At 36.9% G+C, this 17,596-nt stretch overlaps 1 protein-coding gene across 16 annotated transcripts in view; it reads right to left on the bottom strand.

Moving 5' to 3' along the window:
- Positions 1-3,289: 3,289 nt before the first annotated feature.
- The window catches only part of Hdac9 (histone deacetylase 9), an 824,691-nt gene continuing 810,384 nt past the window's right edge, over positions 3,290-17,596 (bottom strand). For 8 of the 16 annotated variants that reach the window (XM_076941988.1, XM_076941983.1, XM_076941987.1 and 5 more), the window contains one exon: positions 3,290-3,964. In XM_076941988.1, the coding sequence (XP_076798103.1) occupies positions 3,925-3,964 (40 nt within the window). In that variant the 3' untranslated portion in view covers positions 3,290-3,924. The remainder of the gene's footprint in view (positions 3,965-17,596) is intronic. The other 8 variants (XM_076941980.1, XM_076941976.1, XM_076941978.1 and 5 more) reach the window with 1 other exon arrangement.

Genomic DNA, 17,596 nt, shown 5'->3' with positions numbered 1-17,596 from the left:
GATTGGTTAGAAATATTGGCACTGTACAGTAGATTAGTATTTGCTAACTGTTCTAGTTTGTGAATTAAGACTGTTTGAGAAATTATAACCACTTTAATATCTTATCATTAAAATAAAGCCCAATTAGCCCCAGATCAACAGCCTAAGATTTGTCTGATGGAGTCACTCCCAACATACGTATTAGTAACAGACACAGTCATTTCTTAACATATTACATGAGACTAGGTAGGGATGTTATAGTTAGAATGTACTGAGACTAGTTTGGAGACTAGAATTCAACAGTCCTGGGTATATATAATATGTTCAATTAAAAGTTTTTTACCCTCTGGTCACACATAGTTACTCAGTGCTCCATGACGTATTTGATGGAGCAAAACCAAGATGTTAGCTCTCGGAGACAAAGTCTCTGATTTTCAATGTAAATACATCCGAATAACAGAGCCACTCCATACACATCCACATGTTTTAGTGATGGTGTAAAGGAAGTTCATGAAATCCTCCATTTTAGTTCTGTTAAAGGGCAATAAGTAGTGTGGATTTCTACTAGAGATCAAAATATAATAGTGTCCTTGAGGAAGAGAGAAGGGCTGATGCTGAGTGTGATCACAGCAGTGATCAGCTTTGAAGACAATGGAAAGCCTTCGTTCTTGACCTTAATCTATTTTTTAGGTGTTTTGTTTTGGTGGTAAAAAATTCCCTCTTTATGAAAGTAGTACGACAGGTGTGTCATTTGTGTGCCCTCTCTCTTTCTCTCTCTCCCTCCCTCCCTCTCTTCCTCTTCTCCCCCATCTCTCTCATAGAGAGCATATTATTTCATTTCCAAAGCCAGAAAAAGAATGTTAAGACAGATGAAACTAGAAAAGACAATGTGCCACTTTGACAAAATGACTGTTTTAAGCTCAGAATTATTTATTTTCAGGTTTCTTTGGACTGTTAGATTTTAAAATTTGCTTCCACTGAGACAGACAAAAAAAAAAATCTTAAATGAGAAATAGTAACAAAACCTAACTAAATAAATTGCCTTAGTTGTAAGTGATGGAATATAATTTATAAAAGCTTAAAAGCACTGAGTGGAAAGGGCTTTTCTTCTAGGAGACACTCAGGACCATTGTTGTTCACCCCCATATGGAGTCTATAAAGATACCCAGTGAATTCACAAAGCTTTGTGATTGGCCTCTAGAAACAAAACAAGTCTGAACTATTAGGAAAGACCAGTCCCATAATTTTTGAAGTTTTCGTGGGAGGAGATGCCTTATTTTCAAGGCCGCTATCATTTTAGTTAGACAAGTGAAAATATCCCAAGGGTCATAGCAAGAACTGAAGGCACAATTTCTGTTTTTTTCCCAGTATTTTGATACTTTGCATTGCAATCAATTAGGCATTTTGTCACATGGTGGGAAGGAAGTGTGCAATTAACTCTTTCATACATATTTTTAAAATCTAAACCACCACAAAGATAACCCAGTGACTTGGCTTTGTCAGAGTGACAAGTCACCCTCGGAGGCCGTGCTGGTGCTGGAGCATCAGTACATGAATAATATAGTTGTGCTGCCATATTTTGTTTCATTACCCAACTTTTAAAATGTATTCCCAAAGACTGAAGAGTAACCATAGGAACCTGTGATTCTGAAGCTGATTCTAAAACTTCCCAATTATATACCTTTTGAAGTATGACAACTTTCCTCCTTTTAAAAGTTATCTTTTGTAAGCCTTTGGTTTTCTTTAAGTAAATTCCCTAATCACACACACACACACACACACACACACAGAGAGAGAGAGAGAGAGAGAGAGAGAGAGAGAGAGAGAGAGAGAGAGAGAGAGAGAGCTGGCAAAGATAATTGGCTTGAATTTCTCTAAAATATCAAGAAAATGGAATTTATAAGAAATTTATTATAATTATGTATCTAGATTGACTTAATTCTTATGCAATGTAATTTTCTCCTAATACTAAGTTGCATTCCATTTCAGATTTCCTATTGCAAAGGGTATCTCAAATTTCTAAGATGTTAAACCAAGTACCAGGTCATTTTTGTATATGTAATAAAAGTCTTAAAAATTAAAATGGTAATCCTAAAATACCCAAATGCATGAAAATGTGGTCTGACTGTATAACAAAGGGGAGTTATGTAATTCTACGAGAGTGAGATCTTTCATCTTTGATTTACAGGTTGGAGTCCTCCCTAACTAAAACCACATTGTTCCATGTCTTTCATATCTTGGCCTTCCCCAAAACCTTGTTTTAATTAAGGTTTCTTTCAGATTTCGGAATAAAAGCATGACAATCTTCACTTATGGCTTTAATATATCCTTTGAGTTAAGAAAATATATAAAAAAAATCAATGTTCAAAAGCACTGTCAGATATTAAATATGCAAGGTATTCTACCTCACTGTCTTTAAGAGTTTTAGTTATACACTGAAATACAATTTTCAGAGGCAGGGACTAACTTCCTTGTATTTTACTTAGTAAGCTGTTTTTAATATCAGAAATAAATGTCTTTTATTTTGAACTTTTGTTGGAAATATTACCTGTTGTATGTTTTCATGTGAAGGCACAATTCTTAGGTTAGCCCCATTCAAAAGAACTTTAAATTATTGTCATCTTCACTGACACATTGCTAAGACCTGGGGAACTCAGTGGCATCACTTAAACTATACCCACTAAAGTAGTTTCAGAGCAGAAGAAGATAACACAAGTGGGTTCACCTGAAAAGTAAACAAAAATAAATCAAGTACTCAAATCCTCTGAGTAAGGGAAGATTGGGGTGATTTTTCTAAAAGATAGAAGGGTGACAAGAAAAGTTGAGAAGGAAAGAGGAGGGAAGGAGCACTAGATAGAGCTGGAACAAGCTACCATCCTTGAGAAGATTTATGCTTTTCAAGGGCTGCATGTCTCCCAAGGGATGTACCTCCAGAGCCAGTGTCCTCAAGGTGGCACTGCATGGGGGTGGTGAGACCTCATTACCTGTCAAAACTGCCAACCCATATACTCTGAGAACCTGAGACAGGTATAAGTGTCCAATAAAAGTTGACAGACAATACTGCCTGTAGTGTGCACATTCCTTTTGAACTGTCAGATACATTGTAATTTTTTTCTTCCATTAGGAAAATAACCTCGCTGTGACTGGGTGGTGGCACATTCCTTTGATACTAGCACAAAGGCAGGCAGATTTCTGAGTTCTGAGATAGCCTGATCTACAGCATGAGTTCCAGGACAGCCAAGGCTACACAGAGAAACCATAGCTCCAACCAGCACTACTTCTCCCCCACCCTCTCCCACCCCCAAAAAAAGAAAAAAGGAAAAATGCCTTATCCCAGGTCCATTCTGAATTTTTACCAGGAGGGATGGAAGCATATTAGAACAAAGGCAAAAAATTTCAAAACAAAACAAAAATATAGCAAAGAGAAAAAAACTCCATAAAACCCACAACAATCTGTCTGTAATTTCCAGCAACTCACAGCTGAAAAGAAATCCTGTAAACAATTTAAGTCTACTTGACAGTAAACTACACAAAAAGACACTGGTCAGAATGTCAGAAATGGGTATGTCTCAGGTTTTGCCCAAAATTTCACTGGCTGTCATAGCTTCTGAAATGAACAATATAGAATGCTGTATTGAAGGTTTCTAGCTCACACTTTGTATCTGGGAGTGGGTCATCAGCAGAAAAGCATGCTGGAAACAGTTTCTTCCAATCCTAGTTACTGTAACTTTAGATACACAGTGGTTACATTTCAGGAATCTGTAATGCCCTTTCAAGTCCATCCAAAGAACCAGCGAAGCTGCTGTTCAGAATTTTATGCCCAGTGTTTATGTTCCATCAAACTGTGCCACCCAGGCAGCAGACATGTCTGAGGGTGCTGGGGTTGTTGGGGGGGGGATACACAATGATGTCACACACAGGAAATATCGGGGGAGACTTGGCACTTCACAAGGCTGGCTCCTCTTCCATGGGCTCACCAGCAGTTCTGTAAAAATAAACAGGCAATCAGAATACGGCCCAAGAGTACACAATGGCATTGTAGACTTTCATGCACAATCAAAGCTGATTTTTCAGCTCTCCCTCGTGTTTATTTGTGTCATTCAGTTATCCATAAATAGAGTTTCTTTCCTAGGCAGTATAAACAAATGTCAAGTGGAAAAACATTTTAGACCCAAGCAATCATTGGAAATGTTCCTGTTTATATTAAAACATGTCAGAATATTTTATAACCTTAGATTCCAAAATGTACATGTTTTGTGTCTTGGACAGTCCAATAATTTATTGAAAAAATTAGCTATGATATCCTATTTTAGAAGCAATTGCAGTGATTTCTGGAACCATTTTTGTTAAAGAGAGTGAAAGATTCAGCTAGCTTCTGGAGGCGGCTCATCCAGGCTCTGGGTTTTGCTTCTGTTCTTTCATAACTGGATTGGCCTTCTGCCGGAGGCATTTTAAATCAAATTCTGAATTTGATTAGCAAATTGCTGCTACAGACCTAACATTTTTATAAGAAACGCACTATGGTAGTATGTAAATCGTTTGTATTCACCATCTTAAGTGGGGTGTTCTGCTCAGCTAAAAACCAAAGCTAATTGCTTGAAAATTTATACTCGAGAGTTAACCTTAATTTACTAACACGTTGAGAGCATTTTAAGGGAAACTTTTACAATGATTTTTAATTCAGTTAAAAGAACAAATTGTAGCAGGAATCCAAATACAATAGGCAGTTGGGTTGTCTAGGGAAGTTGGATTAGCGGGATTTGAGATGCTGGAATGACAGGCTGAGTCTGAACTCCACAAGCTAATTATAGTACTACAGTCTGTGAAACCCCAGCTTCAGGTATGAACCATGAAGAACAAGGTGCCCCTGACAGAACTGGTGAAGAGTTAAAATAGCAATCACGACAATGAAGAGTGTACCAACATCCAACACTGGAATCCTTTGCATTCATCGCTTCATTATGTGTCATCCACATATCATTACGTCGAATGACACATGAATACAGTGCTATGCCTATGCTACCAGTAGGAATATAATAAATACTCTGCGGCTTTCTAGGTGATAGAATAATAAATAGGCAAACAGTTTTCACTTGTTGTCTACTTGATAGCTTTCTATAACGATCGCTTTTATATCAGGAAAACTTCGTATGAGTGATGTGCAGTGATTACCGAGACAAGCAGGCTAGTTAGGCACGCTATTTTTTACAGGCTTAAAAAGAAAAGAGACACAATTTCAAGGAATCTTGAAATAAAGTGGTTCTCTGTCAATGTAGCATATTTTTAAAATAATAAATTAAGAACATAAAATGCATTTTCCTTAAATGGCAATCCAGAGATTTTTTTAAACAAAACATATCTTTTAGAAAACAAAGTAGAAATATTAGATATCAATTAATCAACATTGTGTAAAACACAGAGTTCTAAAAGATTCCATAAGTAGTAATTAAAAAAGAAAACAAAAAAATTATTGCTTAGAAATGCCCAAGAATGTTCATCATATTAGGTTGTGAATGTGTTTAAACTATCAAGACGAATCACAATTTTTTTTGAGAAAGAAAAACCAAATTAAAAATATGTTCATTCTAATAATATATATATATATATATATATATATATATATATATATATATATATATATATATATTATAAAAAACTGTTAACTTGTGGATCAAAACTTGAAGAGTAATGTAATAGAGACCAAATCCCACTCCTAACCTAAAGTCAAGGAAGGCTAATCTTTCCCCTGGATGAGTCCTGGAGGCCAGGACTCAGTGTGACTGGAATTCCATAGAAACGCCCCAGTCACCAGAAATAAAAGATGCGTGCTGTCTGTCTCTTGGTGGAGGAACATGCATTCTCTACAGGCCTAAAGGAGGGTTTGCAGATGTGAGCAGCCTGTTCACACTGCAAGCTAATTACTGGCAAAACCCGAGTTCTTTCTTGAAGCATAGAGGTGTGTAGGTAGAATATAAAACTGTCTATTGGAAGAATCCTGTCCCTATGTTGTTATCTCTTCTACTAACTTCTTTTTCAAAGATACTGTATTTACCACTGCCCACATTTTACTGTGTCTGCATACATAGAATTTGCCCCATCTCCCTTATGTGCTACATCACCATGATAATACAGTACCCAGCAAGTTAAAAAACTGTCTTTGATTTCAGAGGGAATGCCTTGTGTTTATGTGTTTAGAAACTGAACATTACAACTTAACACCGGGTAAGTCAGTCTCTTCATTCTCAAATTTCTTTCTAGAAAAAAAGAGTACTTGCTTTATCCTCAGGGCTCAGGGAAGCAAATACATTAAAGTCAGAGAACATGTCTTATAAACTGCTCAGTGTTAAATAAAAATTACAGAGCAATTGTATTATTTGCTCACAACCACCACGCCTCAGCTTCCCTAGTGCTGAGATTAGAGGAATGGGCCCGCACACCCTGCAGGTATTATCTTTACCAAATCCTTATTCCTATGTAACTATTTTATATGTTTGCTTTTGGAGCTTCAGAAACAATTAACATATGAGTTAGTGACATATGATAATGGCTTTTTATTTGTGTGTTTGTTTGTTCTGTTGTTGTTTTGATTTTTGATTTTTGAGATGGGGTCTCATGCAGCCGGGGTAGTCTCAAACTTGTTATGCACTTGAGGCTGGCCCTGGATTTCTGAGTCTGTGGCCTAAGTGCTGGAATCACAAGTATGTGCCACCATGTCTTGTCTCATTGGCAGTGTTCCAAAGTGGTGCTTTGGAAATATGAGAGCTTTTCACCTCGGTCATCCACTGACATGCACAGTGTATCTCAACTAATAGCTATTCCCCTAGGTTCTACGGCCTATCCAGCCATAGGTTCCTGGTCCTTTAAACAATGCTAGCGTTGAATTATATCTCATTGAGCAGACCTCAGATCCTTAGATTTTATCAGAAAGTGGTTGCTTCTTCCTAAAACATTCATGCTACTGTATGCCAGTGGGCATATCTTGTTAGGGTAGGCAGCAAGCCTTTGCTTCTTTGAATTTAAGTCCATTTTTTATTAATTAAAAAGTGGACTTAAATTCAAAGTATTTATTATTTATTAATAAAAGATAGCAATCATCTTTTATTTTTTGGTAACTGGGCCATTTCTATGGAATTCCAGTCACATTGAATTCTGGCCTCCAGGACTCATCCAGGGGAAAAATTAGCCTTCCTTGGCTTAGGTTAGGAGTGGGATTTGGTCTTCATTAGATTATTCTTCAATTTGAATGGAGTAGCACCCAGCTGGGTATTTCCAGTACTCTGGGAGGTTGAAGAAGATTTAACACTATTGCAAAGTCAGTTTGAGTTATACAGTGTGTTCAAGATGCATCTGGGCTGTACACCAAATCTCTGTAAAAAAAACTAAACACAACAAAAAACAAAACAAAACAAAAAACCCCAACCAACAAACAAAAAACCCCAAGTAAAACAAAGAGCATTTTTCATGCAACAGTGTAGTTGGTTGATAGATGTATCCTCTACATCTGCAAGCCACTGAGCAATGATGAGCTTTGATATTCAGGGAAAAATCCTTCGGTCCAGCAACACAGATTAAGAAATTTACAAAGTAAAGGGAGGAAGGAAAGAATAATCTCAAGATCAGATATAGTGAGTCTAAGTAACCAGGGCTCTGTGGGCAATGAGCAAAGCACAGAACACAACGGACCACAGTTTCTGCCCTCTAGTGCTTGCAGCCTGTGGTTCTTCTTACAGTAATAAGTTCAATGTATGTAAATTCTGTTTGTAAAACAGAATTCTATTGCTAGCTAGGTCTACATGTCTTCATTAGTATTGATCTATGGCATACTTTAAAGTAGCCTTTCTCAGCCTGTGGGTCATGACCCCTTTGCAGGTTCAAAGGATGTTTTCACAGGGGTCACCTAAGACCATCAGAAAATACAGATATTTACATTATGATTCACAACACCAGCAAAATTACAGTTACAAAATAGCTACAAAACAATGTTTCCATTGTGGGTCACCACAATATTAGGAACTGTGTTAAAGGGTCACAGCATTAGGAAAGTTGAGTAACACTGATTTAAAGGTTTATCTATCAGCAGACTGCACAACCCAGAAGACTCCAGTTTCTGGCAAAAGTACATCCTGCCATCACATTAGTTCTCTGCAATACCCACGAGTTCCCCTGCACTATGCAGCTTCCCCATACCCTGTGCTTCATAAATTCTATTTTCTCCCATGTCCACCTTTATTTTTCTTTGTTGTTTTCCTTTCCCAACACTTTAACACACATAGGAGATAGTCCATTAACCCTTTGAAATCTTTGATGTAAGCAGGGCTGGTATAACAGCTTTTTAGAGAGATACAACAATAGAGCAATCTAAAATAAGAATAAAATAATTAATAATAATAATTAATAAATTAAGAATAAAATAAGAACTTCAACAAAGAACAAATGTGTTAGAAATATTCTCAATGTAAACTTCAAGCCCACACATAATGCACAGGTATGTGAGAAAGATGGCAAGTTAAACAAGAAGAAAGGCCCAAGGGAGGATGCTTGAATCTCACTTAAAAGTAGCAATAAAATAGTCAGAGGAGGCAGAGGGAGGAAGGGAGCTGGGTGAGAAAGGGAAGGGGAATGGGAGGGGGCAGGATTGGTTATGGGAAGAGAAAGGAGAGAGGGCCAGAGGGCCAGGAGAAAAACCGGAAATCTGCAGCTGCTGGGGAGCAGGGTGGGATGGGCACATGACTCTCTAAGAAGTGCTAGAGACCTGGGATGGAGTAGGGATGCTCCTACAAATCAGTCCTGGTGACCTTAGCCCATATGCGTAGCAGTGGAAATATGGAACCTGAAGAGGCCACCTCCTTTAGCCAGACAAGACCTCCAGGAGAGGCATAATGACACCAACCCACCCATAAAACTTTCAATCCAATATTTGTCCTGTCTAAAAGAAATAAATGCAGGGACAAAGATAGAGCAGAGACAGAAGAATGGCCAACCAATAACAGGCCCAACTTGAGCTCTATCCCATGGGCAAGCACCAGTCCCTGGATCTGGGTCCGAGGAGAGAGAAGGAAGTTGGATAATGCAGAGACGATTTGCAGAATGAAGCTCTAGAAATGGAAGCAAGTCTACGTTTCTATTATTCACACTCCTGCATGGCTCACTTAAAAACCATTGACATAGTAAATTTAACTTCACCACAAAAAGTCAAAATCATAGCAGTTTTATTCATAATTGCTCATTATTGGAAGCAAGCCAAGCACCAATACACAGGTAAGTGGGTAAACAAATTAGGATACGTTAATATACTTGGTCTAATTAGCAATTACAAATGGTCAGAATACTGATTGTCAGAGACACAGGCAAATGTCAAAAATATTATTTTTTTGTGTTGTGAGAGAAACCACAGTGTACCAAGCAGTGTGTAGCACACAACTCCACTTAGATGAAATGTAAGAATAAGCAAAATGAATGGATGGTGTTAAAAGGGACTGACTCTGGCTGGGGAAGCAGATCAGGGCAGGGTAGAGTGATAGACACATTCTCCATTGATCTCACTGTGAGTGTTGTTTATATGAGAGTGGTACAGGTGACAATATCACCATGTGGGCAAATGATCATACAAAAACATATACATCAGTTACAAAGTAACTGTTAGGTTTCAAACCCAGGACAAACAGCTGCTGTCCTTTGTCAGGTTCTCCCTCCATTCCCTGGTCCCTGTCTGTTACAGTGCCCTCCTGGCTGGTATGACCCATCCCCTACTCTAAATTTTTCTAGCCCAGGAGCTGGGCTGGACTCCCCCTAGCTGTTCTTCACAATATAATCCAGTCTTTTTGTTTACCTTGTCTTTTTGTCTACTCTGATTTGGGCCTCCTGGCTGGTGGACCTGGTTCCCTTCTCTCCTCTTCCCCCTCCCCACTGTCCAAGGCTCAGGGTCATTTCCACTCTGGGATCTGCCAGATGTCCCTATCTCTGGCTATGCTCTCCCTTTTAGCCACAGTAAACTTTCTTCTTCACCATTTCTAGGAGCAGTCATGTCCTTTCCTTTTAATTTCTTTTTCTTTTTTCTCATTTGCTAAATAAGCCAGGTTGTTGTTGGAACTCAAAACAGAACTCAAACGAAATAAATTGGTAAGAGTGAGGCTTGAACTTCCAGGAAAAGTAAAATTACATAAGAAGGTGGTCTTTACTCTATGGTGTGGGGATGAAAAGCACCAAAGGGTTTCAGCAATGCAGACAGAGTTTGCTCTTACAGTTTTGTTTTATTAAATAGATAAATAATAATAATTCCTTGTTACTGCATAGGAAAGGATCAGAATGGAGAATTGAGAATAAGGAAAGTACTGGAAATATTTGGATAAGAATTAAGGTAGGTTGGAAAGTATATTGGTAGTACAGGTATAGAAAACAAAAACAAAACACCCCCCCCCCCCAAGTTATAGCCTCTATCTTAAATATCACTCAAGTAGGCCCTTTTTTACAGACATTCTTGCTCAGTTTCAGCCAGAAGGACTGAGATGACCGAAGGCATGTCAAGAAGATGGAACTGCTACTCACTTTCAAGACAAAGGAAGAATCCTTTGAAAGCCTATGAAAGTGGGAGTGGGGAGGGAAGGATTCTTCTCTGGAGCAGCTAAATAAACAAAGAAAGAAGGAACAATAGGGGGAATGAAGCCTGCTGACACTGGCTATAAGTGTGAAGCCAGCACCAGAATTAGACCTACTGGGTCTCCATCTTCTTCTAACTCATTAATCTTTTTGCAATTTTTATAGAAGCAATAGAAGACTACAAAGTAACTGGTGTACTTGGCTGTGAGAACTTAGGCATGTATAAAAAATTCAAAGGTGTCTAAAGAGTGAATGAACTCCATGTTCTTCCCACTCCTTCTGCACATTGAGGACACCCTGTTATTACCAGTATCACTTCCATCTTCTCTTCTGCCTTTAAATACAGTCCCAGTAAATATGGCTCTTGAATTCCTCAAATACAACTCTCCATTCACAAAGTATTTTATACAATAGCCTGCATTATATTTTTAGCTAAGCTATTTTAATGACTTAAGACTAATACAGAATTGGGCTAGTCAACATGCTCTCAAAATGGTGATTGCTAATTTAAACTAAGGAAAGAAATAAAAATTATATATTTGAAAAATGCAATATTTATTTCCTTTGATGTAAGCAAATAGAGGGACAAGATTCACACAGGTACAAGTATAAAATATTTTACTATTTTAAATGTTTTTGTCTTCCAACTTACTCATTTATTGATTCAGGATATATTATATATGTACTATTTATATGCTTTTTGAAGTGGATCAGCTAACCACACATTAGGCAACAAAGTCTTCTTACTACTAAGTGCTTATGCTTTGTTGATCTGTTTTTAATGAAGCATAGTAGAACACACCAATGTCTAGGTGTTGTCTTGATATTCTTACAGGTTGCAAGATTATGAACAACTTATTAGGGGAAGAACCCGAAGAATCAATCAAAGAAGAATTAAAAGGAAGGGAATGGTCAGATGTAACCTTTAGTGGGAGCTTCCTATGTACCAGGTGTGCTAACTTCTTCACATATCTTCTTTAATCTCAAGCTCATAAGAATCAGCTGCCCACTCCTACAACCAGGCCTTTCTCTTCCTCCAGAGGTGAGGGCCAGAATGAGCAGGAAGAGATGGGACACCAAGCTCTTGATGAATCGCCGTCTCCTCGGGGTTCTATTTAATTTTGTTTCTTGTCAATAAATTAAATGCTATTTTATAAAGGATGTAGACAGGACTCTAAAATACAGAAACGGCACCGAATTTAATTTGTGATATATTAGGTCAGATTTCATTCCTGCTCTAAGATTGTATTATGTACTGAAAACACATAACATAGGCATCCAAGGAGACAAGAAATGGGAGAGCAACAAATTTTTCCTCTTTACACTAGAAAACTTCTAGATTTGAGCCCTCATTTTGGGTAATGCTGTGTTGAACTGAGAAAACCAAAAGTGAAATGTATTTTGGAATGTTAGCATTTTATTTTATTTTAGATAAACTGGTGCTTAAAATAATGTGTCACAGAATAAAACCAGAGAACTGCATAACTGTCAACTCCTAGAAGCCTTAGAGAAATACTCCCAATGTCCAGGAAATTTGAAAGCCATGTTTCTATGCACATTAGATATGAGTGTGCATTAAACTGGCCTATGCTTTACATAAATCATCATGTCCTCAGCTCTGTGGATAAGCTATTCAAAGTGAAGGTCTTAGATTTTAGTGAGTTATCAGTTTATTGTACTGAATCTTCATTAAAAAGATGATTATTCCACTATAACTCTCGTGGAAGTCTTTTACCTCACCAGAGGCCGTACCAGATGGCTGGACCTCAGGTACATTGGTTGCCTGTGGACCGCCCCTACTTTCTCAGTGCTTGCAAGCCTTCCTTTCATCATCACCACAGCCCAAGCTTCAACTCTAGTAGAAGCATCCTTCAGGGCCAGAGGATGTAACAGCCACCAAATCTCAGGTCTGCCTCATCATTGCCCATTCTCCGTGCCTGCTAAACCTACTGCCAACTCTCACACCCCTACCCATCACTATGTCATGCACCCACAACTCCTGCTGAGGACCTCAGGTTGAACCAGAGGCCACATTAGCTGCCAGAATTACAGCCTCCAACTTGTATAGAGACCCTCTACTCAACCATAGGCCACTCCTGACAGAATACCAGAGAGCAAGCAGAAACCAAGGGAAAAACATTCATCCAACAAAGACAAACAAGAAATTGGCACTTAGGCCTAAAATACCCAAACCCAGACGCTTAGACATCAGTGTCCAGACAATCAACAATGTCCAGAGCAGTATGTCACCACCTGAGCCCACCTAGCCTACTACAGCAAACCCTGAATATTGCAACACAGGCAAAGCACAAGAAAAAGACTTTAACCCCAACTTTATGAAATGATAGAGGTCCTTTAAGAGAAAATGAATAAGTCTCTTAAAATAAAGCCAAGAAAAATCAAACAAACAGTTGAAGGAAATGAATGAAACTGTTTAAGACCTGAAAATGGAAAAAGAAGTAATTTTAAAAAGACAATGGAAAAATCTAGGTAAGAGAACAGGAATTAAGCATGCAAGAATCACACACACAAAAAGAAGATTCCCAGCTCAAAGACTGAAAGTATTTTCAATGAAATCATAGAAGAAAAATTTTCAAACCTAAAAAGATGCTTATAAAGGTACAGGAAGCTTACCAAATACCTAATTGGACAAGAAAAGAAATTCCCTTTGTCAAAAAATAATCAAAACATTAAAAATACAGAAAACAACAGCAGCATAACAATAATATTAAAAGCTACAAGAGAAAAAGGGCCAAGTAACATACAGACAGACAGACCCCTTTGAATTACACCTGACTTCTCAATGAAGACTCTAAAAGCTGGAAGGGTCCTGAAAGATGTCCTGTAAACTCTAAGAGACCACAGATACAGGCCAGACTTTATATCCAGCAAAACTTTAAATTACTATAAATGGAGAAAACAGGATATTTCATGATAATGTCAAATTTAAATAATATTTACCCACAAATCTAGCCTTATAGAAGGAAACTTCAAACCCAAATATACCCAAGAAAACACAGGAAATAAACAATCTCATACAAGCAAAACCAACACACACACACACACACACACACACACACACACACACACTCACTCACACACACACACACACTCTACCTCCACTATCAACAACAAAATAATAGTAATTAGTAATCAATGGTCATTGATATCTCTCAGTATAAATGAATTCAATTCACCAATAAAAAGGCACAGACTAACGGAATGGGTGCAAAAACAAGATTTATCTTTCTGCTGCATTCAAGAAATACATTATAACATCAAAGATACACATTACCTCAGAGTAAAAAGTTCAAAAATATTTTCCAAGTAAATGAACATAAGAAGCTGATATAGCCATTCTTATATCTAACAAAATAGACTTCAAACCAAAATTAATCAAAAGATATGGGGCAGGCCACTGCATACTCATCAAAGAAAGATTTACTAAGATGATCTTTCAGATTTTAACACCTATGCCCCAAGTGCAAGGTCATCCATGTTTGTAAAGAAAACACTACTAAAACTTAAATCACACATTAATCCTCACACATTAATAGTGTGTGACTTCAGTACTCCACTTTCACCAATGGACAGGTTGTCTAGACAAGAACTACATAGAGAAATACTGGAGTTAACAGATATTATGAACAAAATGAATCTAATGTTTATCTACAGGACATTTCACCCCAAAACAAAAGAATATACTGTCTTTTTAGCACCTCATAGAACATTGTTCAAAATTGACCATATACTTGGTCACAAAGTAAGTCTCAGCAGATCCAATAAAATTGAAATCATGTCCTGTATCCTATCAGATAACTGTGGATTAAAACTGAATTTTAACAACAGAAACAATAGAAAGCCTACAAATTCATGGAAATGGAACAACTCCTTACTGAATGACTACTGGGTCAAGGCAAAAATAAAGAAGGAAATTAATGATTTCCGAGAATTCAATGAAAATGAATGCACAATATATCTAAAGCTATGGGACACAATGAAAATGGTGCTAAGATGAAAGTTCATAGCACTAAGTGCCTACATTAAGAAACTGGAGAGATCTAGCAAGAATTGCTAGCAGTTCAGCATACTTGAAAGCTCCAGAACAAAAAGAATCAAGTTCACATAAGAGAAATAGGCAGCTATAAATAATCAAACTGAGGGCTGAAATCAATAAAATAGAAACAAAAAGAACTATTAAAGATTCAATGAAATAGTTCTTTGAGAAAATCAACAAGGTAGACAAACCCTTAGCCAAACTAAGCAAAAGGTGGGGAGAAAATATCCAAAGTAAGAAAATCAGAAATGAAAAAGACATAAGAGACAACAAAGAAATACAAAGAATCATTGGGTCACACTTTAAAAACTAATAATTGACAAAACTGGAAAATCTAAAAGAAATGAGTAATTTTCTTTATAGATGCCACTTACCAAAGTTATATCAAGGTAAGATAAAATAGACATTTAACTCCTAAGGAAATAGAAACAGTCATTAAAAGTCTCCAAACCAAAATCAATCAATCAATCAATCAATCAATCAATCAATCCAGGGCCAGACTTTCAAAGAAGAGATAATGGCAACATTCCTCAAATTATTTCACAAATAGGGACATATAACATTCGTTTTATGATGTCATAATGGTAATCCTGATACCCAAACCACACAAATATTCAACAAAGAAAGAGAATTACAGATCAATTTCTCTCATGAAGATAGATGCAAACTACTCAATAAAATGCTCTCAAACAGAATCCTAGAACATATCAAAAAGTGACCAAGTAGGCTTCATTCCAGACATGCAGGGATTGTTAAATGTATAAAAATGAGTCAAAAAAATCAAACATAAACAAACTGAAATAAAGAATACACAATCATCTCATTAGATGCTAAAAAAGCTTTTGACATAATCCAACACCCCAAGATAAAAGTTTTGGGGTGATTAGGGATCCAAGGAACATAGCTAAATATAATAAGGGCAATTTATAGCAAGCCTATAGACAACATCAAATTAAACATGAGAGAAACTCAAACAATTCGACTAAAATTAGAAACGAGACAAGGCTGGCCACTCTCTCCATATCTATTCAATATAGTACTTGAAATTTTAGCTAGAGCAGTTAGACAATTGAAAGATATCAAGGGGATACAAATTGAAAAGTAAGAAATCAAAGTACTGCTATTCACAGACACTATGATAGTATACATCAGTCACTCCCAAAATTCTACAAGCAAACTCCTACAGCTGATAAACACCTTCAGTGAAATGATTGGATACAAAATTAACTAAAAAAAAAAAAAAGAAAAAATCAATAGTCCTCCTATATACAAATGACAGATTGGATGAGAAAGAAATCAGGAAAATAACACCTTTCACAATAGCCACTGATAATGTAAAATACCTTTGTGTAACTTAATCCAAGAAATGAAAGTTTTATTGCATGACAACAAACCTTCAATACTTTTAAGAAAAACATTGAAAAACATCAGACGATCGAAAATTTTCCCATGTTTAAAGATCAGTAGAATTACCATGGTAAAAGTGGCCATATTATGAAAAGCAATCTACAGATTCAATGCAATCCTCATTAAAATTCTAACATAATTCTTTACAGACCTTGATAGAATAAGTCCCAATTTCTTATGTAAAAACAAACAAACAAACAAACAAACCCAGGATAGCTACAACAGTCCTGTATAATAAAAGGATATCTAGAGGTATTCCTGATTTTAAGCTGCACTAAAGAGCTAGGGTAATAAAAACCATATAGTATTGGCTAAAACAACAACAACAGAAACCAGTCAGATTGTGCAATGGAATCATAGTGAAGATTCAGATATAAAAATTCACACATCTAGGGAAACATAATTTTTGATAAAGAAGTCAGAAATACACAGTGGAAGAACTGAACTATTTTCAAAAAATGGTTTTGGTCTAACTGGATGTCTGCATGTATAAGAATACAGATTGATCCATATCTATGACCTTACATATAACTCTTTTTTAAGTGAATCAGAGACCTGAACATAAAACCAGTACACTGATTTTAATAGAAAGGAAAGTAAGAAATTGATTTGAACATATTGGCGCAGGAGACAACCTCTTAACCGGAACACCAATAGCACAGACACTGATAACAAGGATCAATAAATAGACCTCATAAAACTGAAAAGCTTGTCGAAGGACACCAGCAATAGGACAAAACTTCAGCCTACAGAATGGGAAAAAGATTTTCATCATTTCTGCATCTGATTTAAAATATATAAAAAACTCAAAACCTAGACATCAACAAACCAAATTATTTAATGAAAAATGGGGCTAAATATAAACGGATCTAAATATAAAATTCTCAATATAGAAATCGCAAATGGCTGAGAAATAAAAGAAGTAAGTGTTCAACATCCTTAGCCACCAGGGAAATAAAAATCAGAACTTCTTTGAGATTCCATCTTATACCTGTCAGAATGGCTAGGATAAAAGACACAGATGACAGCTCATGCTGGTGAGGATATGGAGAAAAGGGAACACACCTTCATTACTGGCGGGAATGTGAACTTGTACAGACACTATGGAAATAAATATGATGGTTTCTCAGAAAATTAGGAATCAACCTACTTCAAGTCCCACCTATCCTACACTTGTGCAAAGGACAGGCCAGCCTACCACAAGGACACTTTCTCAACTGTGTTCATTGAAGCTTTATTCATAATAGCCAGAAACTGGAATCACCATAGTTGTTTCTCAACTGGAGAATGGACAAGGAAAATGTGGTACGTTTATACAATGGAGTATTACTCAGCTGTTAAGACAATGACATCATGAAATTTTCAGACAAATGGACAAAACTAGAAAAGATCATTATGAGTGAGGAGACCCAGACTCAGAAAGACAAACATGGTATGTTCTCAATCATAAGAGAACATTAGCTGTAAAGTGAGTGATAATAATGCTACATCCACAGACTTAGAGAGGCTAAGTAACAAGGGCTTTTCATGTGGGCTTCACATTCATCTCCCTGGGAA

Source organism: Arvicanthis niloticus, chromosome 11, assembly GCF_011762505.2.
Source record: "Arvicanthis niloticus isolate mArvNil1 chromosome 11, mArvNil1.pat.X, whole genome shotgun sequence".
Taxonomy (NCBI): domain Eukaryota; kingdom Metazoa; phylum Chordata; class Mammalia; order Rodentia; family Muridae; genus Arvicanthis; species Arvicanthis niloticus.
This window is presented reverse-complemented; position numbering and strand designations above follow the sequence as displayed.